Consider the following 9,132-nt stretch of genomic DNA (forward strand, 5'->3'; position numbering starts at 1 on the left):
AAATGATAACTTCCAAAACATAAATACTTCCACTGACACTTATAGCTAGAATCTCACATTGAGAAGGTGGAGGGGCCAGTGAGGGCATACTTCATACAGAAAGCATCTGCATAGAACAAAGGTGTATCCTGAGAAGTGGTACCCAAGTAGGGAAAACCACACTCCATCCAGAACAGGTATGCTCTTCACCCAGAACTACAGAAAAGTTAAAAGGGTGGAATATTACACAAGTAAGTATGATGGCCCAACCATGCAGCCGAGGTTCCACAACTCTGGGCTGGATTTAAAGGGTCATGGTACTCATATTCCCTGTTGGTGGCAAGTGCAGTAGGACCACAAATATATACATATCTCTGTTATAGGATCCCCACCAGCAGCCACTGAATGATGCATTTGGAACAACTGGATTAATGGAAGAAAGAAAGCAACACCAAAGTGAACATTCCTTCTGATCAACCTGATGAAGTCCAAAAGGCAACATCCCAGGCCTGGATTGATGGGATTATATATGGCATACTCCACCCAAGGTCTAGAACTCATCCGGGTCTGGATATACGAACAGTCATTTCACTCCCTAACCAAGTGGGCAAGGAGAATTCCACTTACCCATGGAATTATGGAGAGGACAAGGAACACTGTTCCACCAAGGGCCTAAGATAGGACCACATTGCATTCGGACCTGATAGTGTTCATAAGAGGGTCCAAGCACACCCCCACCAGATAGCTAAGCATCAAATCTGGACCAGTTTTATGAGTAGGCTCCTGCATAGGTCGGTCCTCCTCCAACTAACATCTGGGAACACCAGGGATCCAGGTAGGAGGGTCCCCAACTTTGCCCTCTTCTACAAGAGTGGAGAAAACTGAATACTCCAAAGGAAAATCCTCTGTCCACCACCCCAGTGACTGAGAATTGGGTGTAGTAAGGAATCCCTAGCTCCACTAATAGCAGTAGGGGGGAAATGTGTGAAGTGGGGAGTCCTGAGGAACAAGTCTCTAGAGACAGTACAACAGGTGAACCATGTTCCTTAAGTTTTAAAACAGGGATTTGCAAAATCCCCTTTAGCTTTACTCATGATAGTCAATGAGTAGTGGTCCATTGGATTTGTATTGTGAAATAATACTACTATGCAGAATTGCATCTAGATGGTCATATGGAACACCTCATCTCAACAGAGCCTGATGCAACCAAGAGCCGATATAAAAGTTGCTAGTGCAGAATTGAAAAAACACAAGCACACCTGACTGGGCAACACTTGATACTGAGTTGGATCCAAAGGAAACAATAAGGAACCCTAGAAGGAAAAAGAAAAACTGTTAATCGGGTAGGAAAGTTACACACTTCCTTGTTAAAATCTAGCAGAGGTAGTCAACACAGCCATGAGAGGGGGAGAGGATGCAAAAATCCACAGAAGAGGAAACTGCCAGATTGTGAAGATAATGAGATGGGAAAGTGTTGGGAGAAGTCAACATACCAGCCCCCAAAATATCCCCCAGAGAATGGTTCAGACGAGCAGACAATGACATTGATAGATGCCAAATCTGGTGAGAAGTGATGTGGAGTACATTTCGATCTACAACAAATAACCCCGAATAGGCTATAGGAATCAACTCCTGAAGCCCCCTGGTTAATGTAATGGGTGATAAATCCAGGGACACAGCAGGATCCCACTAAATAAGAAGCCAGTGCATGGGGCCCCTGAACAGTTCTGTACAAGTCACAGAACATTAAAGTGCTCTGACTGGACACAAAATATCTGGGTATGATAGACTGTCAAGATGAGAAATGCCTGGGAGAAGAATAGGAAAAAAGAGTGTGTTCAGTAGGAAGGATCTGTCTGGATAGAGTAAAAAATAGGTGGAAGAATAGAGTCTGCTGAACAGGGATGATAAATAAATCAGAATAGCTGCGTCCAGAAGCTAACAACAATAGAAGTATAACTCGAGGGAAGGGTGATACAAAGAACAGGAGGCTATAGGTTTGAAGGGATAAAATTATAACCCATGGAAAAACATCCAGGTGTTGATTGTCAGACTGAGGTTGTCTCAACAAGGATGAATGAAGAAGTAGTGGTAAACATTCCTGGAGCAACTGAAGAAAAGGAAACCATGTCTGAGCAGGCCAAAAAGGAGCTGACAAGAGAGCCCAACATGGGGGTGAAATGAATCATACACAAAAGTCTGGGTAAGAGATGAATAGGAGGAAAAGCATACAAATGGAATCCTGTCCAGTTTTGACTGAAAGCATCTATCACCAGAGTTTGTGGATGTGGAATTGGAGACCAGAACTGTAGGCTAGCATTCCAATGTGTTGCAAAGGTGTCTATCACTGGAGAGCCATACTTAGAACAAATCCATTGAAAGACCACCTGATTGAACCATCCATGCTGGTGGAAGAATCTTATGGGGTCGAGAAAGGTGATCTGCTAACAAAATCATAACCCCTGGTACATGACAGGCCAAAAGATGGATGTCATTGGAATAAGCCAAAAAAGAAGATCCAAAGCCCGAAAACCAAGACATCAAGGATGAGAACTTCCCTGACAAGAAAGATATGAAACCACTGTGGAGTAGTCAGATTCAATCATGACCATTTTGTCCTGCAAGAGAGGAAGACCTGGAATCATTGTTAGATGTACTATAAGAAGTTCTAGAATGTTGATATCAGAGTAGATTCGTAGTCAGTCCAAATACCCTGGAATGCCTACCCCAGAAGAAAGGTACCCGATCTGTGAAGATAAGCATCCATGAAGAGATGGATTTCCACACAAGGACGTGGTATCCAGACCCTGATGTTCATGTTGTTCCTGTCTAGCCACCACTTGAGATCTGCAAATTGTTTGAGCAAAGAGACTGTGTGATCCAAAGGATCAGTATGCATGAGTCATTGGATGTGAAATGACCACTGTAGGGATCTCATATGGGCCTGATCCAATGAGGGATTCTAGGGAAGCCCAAATTCCCAAAACAGACAGAGCCATCCATGCAGTGGGAGAAGGTGACATAAGCAAATCCCAGACAATCCCTTCCGTAGCATGAAGTCTGAAAGGAGAAGGTTGAGCTAAACACAAAGTGCATTGAAAAACACCCCAAGATGAACCATGTATGAAGTTGGTGAGAGAATGGATTTTCCCACCTTATATGAAGTCTGCCCTTCTGGCTTCGGAAAGGAAAATCTGTGGATGTAGTGTGGCAACGTGACAGGTTGGTGCCAAAATAAGTCAATCTTCCAAATAGTGATGTGTGCACAGACCCAGAAAATGAAGATGCTGCTCAAAGACCTGTACTACTCGGCAGAAAACATATAGTGCTAAAGCAAGTCCAAATGGGAGAGCTTGGAACTGCTACATCTGGTCCTTATGCAAAAAATGTAGAAATCGACTCTGCTATGGGGATGTGAAGTGGCATTGAAGTTGAAGAAAAGATACCATGGTGAAACGAGGAGGCTGTAGGAAGAGATTGAGTAGAGACAGATTGATGATAAGACACCAATCTCTAGTGATCTTGGTCACCAGAAAAAGATGAGAATAGATCGACCTTCTGAATAGGTAGACACCGATGCCACTGGCACCATCCCATCCTTCCGAAGATCCTCTAGAATATGGAACGGAACCAATTCTGTAAACCAATAAAACAAGGTGTTGAAGGTGGGGGCCATGAGACAAGAATGATCGATCCTCCAGAATTACCCATTGGAGTAGAAGAAAGATGAGCAGCCAATGACAATAAAGAAAACTACAAATGTGTCATATAAAATCGGGCTTTGAAAGTTTCAGGGACTCTGGCAAACTTGTAAGGGCAAAATAGGGGCGCCTCCCAGAAATCACAAAGAGGAGTATCACAATACAGTAATAAGAGGTAAATGAATCCCCAAAAATGGAGATCTGGTAAGAAGGATAAATTCTAACCTGTAACCCCGTAGATCCTACAACAAATCCAACTGTTGAGTGTCCATATATACTATAGCCAGATCATGATAAGCCAGGGTATGTTGTTCTGATAAACGAGGGGGAGCATGGTATATCAATATTCTCTCATAATTGCATTGCAAACATCCCAGCATACATGGCAATATCAGGGGAAGAACTAAGTAATCCCCCGAGATCTAGCTGACAACAAGGCAGTGTAGACTCAATAACAAGGGTTGAATCCCCAAAGCTTCATAAACTTGAGTAACTAACTGCAGAAAAGAGGCAGAAGGTGGCCAATCAGATGAGCCCTTAGTAGAGGCAGCTCTAGTATAAAAAGGAGCAGAAATTAGTGTCTAAATTCTCCCCAGTACATTCAGATTCATGATGAATAGCCAACTCTGAACCCCCAGGGAAAACCCTCGGGCTGCATGAAGAACTCCAACTCATTCCGAATCAGGTCATGGACAGCCTCCACCAAGAGTGGAGTTTCCAGGGGAAACACATCAACTAGCTTGAACGAATTTGTAATGGCTCTTGTCCTATAGTTAGAAAGCCAGAAGATCTGCGATAGTAATGGGACATTGTCTGCTTTGCATGTTATTATTGGATGTTCTCTGGTACACTATTTAATTAAATAAAAATTATTTAGTGCACTACTACCATTAGTATAAAAAAGTAGGCTTAAGTCTCATCAACAGTCAACAGGAAAGAAAAAGAAGGCCCAGGTAAGTACTTTATTTCTTGTTTTTGATGTGTATTCTTTGTTTATTATTCAAAAACTTATTAAAAGTAACTAAAACGTAAAAATAGGAAACTTATGTTAGTTAAGGTTAGATTAGGTAAAAACAATAATATAATAATTTTTCAAGAGGCACCCACAAGAGCAGCTCATGCGTAATGTAATTCAATAGCATAAAGAAACCCACACATTCCCCAAGTGATTGGCAACTTATACTAAAATGGCGCAAGTAGTGTTAGTAGTTAGACATGGTTCAAAGAGCAATAAAACACTAAAATTTAAGTATAAATAGATGTTTACTGTTAAGATTATAAAGCTACTTAGTATTGATAACTGTAGTTTTGTGTTACAATTTGAAGACATTCTAGAAAGAAAAAATAGGTTAATATAGATTTATTTCAATTGTTTTGGGGTGGTTATAAGGTTGGTCAAATTGGCCAACCTTGTATAGAGGTAGTGTAAAAATAATAACATACAAAATATAAAGTTTGAAAATGTTTGAAATGTATTTAGGATTTAGAGATTATGAAAATGAAATTTGAGATTTTTGAGATGAAGAAAATTATATTTAATCTTAACATGAAAATCATTTTACACTTGGACTAGTCAGAAAAAGGACTTGATATATTCACAGACAAATCTTTTGTAAACATATTTCACTAAAAATCTGATATTTTGTATATAAAAAAAGTCTTTTAATGTTTAATGAACGTCTGCCAAATTTTGTGAATATACACAAACTATATTTAAAGTTAGTAGTATCTAAGCTATAATTAGTACAAAGTGGTCACATGTTCAGTCATTTTGACCGAGTCTGTGTTGAGAGAGTTAAACAACTGACCAGTTACTAAAAAAAAAGGAAGAATACATCGAATCTTTCATGACCAAATATGTAAAGAAAGAAATGAAATATCAAAATAATGTTTTTTTACTTTCTTTTTCCAACTTTTGGTTGTTGTTTTTGCACATTAGTCTCCTATAAATTTTGGAAAACAATTTTTTGTACCTTCTAAAAGTAGCTATTAAGTATAAATTTTCTCATGTACTCAATAAAAACATTTCCTGTGAAATTTATTATTCTTCCTTCAGTTTATGATGCATCTACATTGTTTAAAAAATACACATGTTGTATAACTACTATATAAGTAAGCAGATTAATATGGAATGGCATTTCTACCTCAGAAAACTGTGTGACTGTAACACATCATGAGGTGTTTACCACAGTATTGTTTACTTGAAAGTGGTTTTATTGTAAGTAATATAAAAAAACACTTAATAAAACTGAGTACTATTTGCTGCACATTCACACTGGAAGTTGAGGACATTGCAGCCTGAAGTAAAAACTGATACATGCTTCTCTGTGAGAGAAAGCTCAATTTAGTAGCTGAAAAGGATTTGATGTGTATTGTCAGATTATTCTAGATTAACTCTGGATGTGACAGATTATGTGTAGTACAGATGTAAAGAAATAAATTCATTAAGCACTGTTTGCGCTTCTGTCTCCATCTCAAGATACTTGAACAGCAGGAATAATAAGGCACATGATATACAAGATTATTAAAAATTGTTAATTTGAAAAGGGGGAACAGGGATCTTGAAAAAATCACAGAAGCAAGATAAGAAGCTTAAAGTGAAACTGAAATTACAAAAAATTATAAAAAATCACTGAGAAGAACATTTGCATTTTATGCATTTTCATGTACAACATAATATTGTTAACAAAATGTGCCAGAGCTACAATATTCATAAATAGGCCAAGGACTCATACTTGTAAATATATAAAATGTGAAATGATTTGGCAAAAATTTTAATATAAATTCATTTGATACTACTTTAATTATTAAACCACAACTATATAAAGGCAAATCACAAATATAGCTTTGTCAGTTTCAACGTTTTTATGACATATTTAATGAATTGCAGAGAATCAACAGTTCATCAAACATGAAATAACAGCACACTACAAAAAGGAAATAACCAAGTGTTAAATAAATTTCTGTCAACTTACCAACAAAACTTCCCAATGTACTTGTATCAGACCAACTAGATCCACTGCTACTAGCACCTGTCTGTAACAACAAACCTAAATCATGGGGCTCGTGAAGTTCTTGGAAGCCACTTATCTTTTGTCTCTTTCGTTTTACTTCTTCTCTATCTAAATAAGAATTCTCAGTTATATGAGAATGAAGAATACCATACTTTATAAGCATATTTAGCAAATTACTGTTTCAATTTAACAAATTAATGTACATTAACAAATAATTCAATATTTTTAATGGTGTATTTTTATTTTTAATTACTTTAGTTTTTAAATCTTTAATTTAGACCATTTTCAAATCAAGACATCCTAATATACAGTAGTAGCATTAATGCAAATATGTTGAATGCATGGAAAAACAAAAACTTGTTATGCATTCATGTGATAAAAATGGAAAATGGACACAATTATAAAATATGATGGACCTTAACCCATTCCAGACTGGGAGGGTGTCACTGCAGAACACAGCAAAGATTTGCGATTCTTTTGATGGAAGTGCCCAATGTCAAACCTTTCAACTATAAAAGATCAATCAAAATATTCACTATTGAAGACAGGCTAAGTTCCAACTTTAAATAAGTTCACCTGAGACAAATAGTCTTAGAGCTCTTTAAAGGACAGGTTTAATCACAGCAGTGTCATAATTAATCACGTAAATAATTAAAAGTTAAGCCTTCACTATTTCATAATTAGAAGAAAAATTACAGTAAGTTAAGCATACTTAAATTTATTAGACAATATTAAATTACCAAATATTGTGACTTATGAACACTGTGTTTATATCATGTACAGCTGGTGAGGTTAGCTTGGTACATGAGTAAGGGTACAATGGGTAAGTTTTTCTACAGTTACACCAGTCCTTTAAAGCACAAAATATATCAAAGATATTTTCCATTATGTTGGTAATAAACTGTTTAACTTTTTTTGAATCTTCATCTTTTGCATTTTTTTTTAAAGTTGATTTTCCATTAAATATGACTGTAAGTAAAAATTCAAGATGATACACTGTTACTTACTTTGTAATGTAGTTTCCATAATTTTATTACACTGTTCATGAAACAAGTTCAACAGCTAGCACAATTCAAGCTTCATAGCTCACTATTTAATTTTTATTCAAACCTGAATTGAAATTAAAATACAGATCTAATTATTAAAAAATGAAAAATGTTTTAAAAGTAACCAGTTCTGCTCCTTATATGAATTAAACTTGTTAAAATTTTAATTTTAAATTCTTAACTAAAGTAATATTTTTCAAAATTGGTTTAAAAACAACAACATCGGCATATCTGTTATGAAAGCAATAGTTCTACAGGTTAAAAATTAAACTTGATACAAGTCAATTTCAAATCTTCATTAATTCTTTCAGCACAGGCATTTTGCTTGTTATAGTTTTATTGCTATAACTTTTTAATTAGTAAGCATATCTTCACGAAATTTGGCAGATTATCAGTAAACATTACAAGGCTTTCATACACAAAATAACAGATTTTTTTTTATTAAGACTTAAAGTTTTTTAAGTAATGTTTTTCTCATGCCTTTTTTCTTTTTGCACATTGCCTATCCAACATGCAAAGTAATTTTCAGTTTTTAAGATTAAAAAACCTGTTATGCATCAGAACATTTTCAAATTTCACATGCAAAATCTTTATCATGTCCAGATAATTATCAAATTTTTAAAAGAAAAACTTTATACTTTATCTTTTATTTTCACTACTAAATCTCTGTATGGGTTCAGCAGATTTGACCAATCTCTTAACCACCACAAAAAATATTTGGTAATAAATATAAATTATGCTTTTCTCTTTCTAGAATGACTACAAATTATAACTCAAAAACATAAATGTTTACTCTAAATAGCTTAAATGTCATAACATTATACACTTATATATTTATTTTTTATTTTTATTATGTTGATCTTTCAGCCATGCCTGGCTAACATCACAGAAGTTACAATGATATGGCGCACATGCACTCATGTTACTGTACCTAATAATATAAAACTAACCTTTACAAATTGACCTGTCTTGGCTGTGTTTTAGTGGACTAATACTTTGTAAAATACAGTCACATTTCAGTTATAATACATTATATATGTATATACATTATTTCTCTTTTCAAATAAGTTCTTAAACTTATTTTTCTTAAAACATATAACAGTAAATAAAGAAGTAAAGCAAACAATTATATCTTCTAGTTATGAACTTTGTACTCATTTGCTGCTTGCCCATGGAGGATATGTAACAAAATAATGTTATTTTGGTTATATATATACATACATACACACACACATATACATAATATATATATATATATATATATACACACACACATTTGAAATAACCAAAAAATAATAAATTACTATATTGATACTATAGAATTAGGCCCAGTATGGCCAGGTAGTTAGGACGCTTGACTCGCAATCTGCGGGTCGCGGGTTCGCGTCCCCA

The 9,132-nt window shown here is 35.6% G+C and overlaps 1 protein-coding gene across 2 annotated transcripts in view; it reads right to left on the reverse strand.

Annotated features, from left to right (window-relative positions):
- LOC106457034 (nuclear factor NF-kappa-B p105 subunit-like) overlaps positions 1-9,132 on the reverse strand; it is a 117,665-nt gene that overhangs the window by 34,651 nt on the left and 73,882 nt on the right. For both annotated transcript variants that reach the window (XR_002610058.1, XM_013916418.2), the window contains exon 9: positions 6,656-6,802. Coding sequence is in view for 1 of the 2 variants with exons in the window: in XM_013916418.2 (XP_013771872.1) it covers positions 6,656-6,802 (147 nt within the window). In the remaining variant the exon portion in view is untranslated. The remainder of the gene's footprint in view (positions 1-6,655; positions 6,803-9,132) is intronic.

This window comes from Limulus polyphemus, unplaced genomic scaffold (assembly GCF_000517525.1).
Source record: "Limulus polyphemus unplaced genomic scaffold, Limulus_polyphemus-2.1.2 Scaffold283, whole genome shotgun sequence".
NCBI lineage: Eukaryota > Metazoa > Arthropoda > Merostomata > Xiphosura > Limulidae > Limulus > Limulus polyphemus.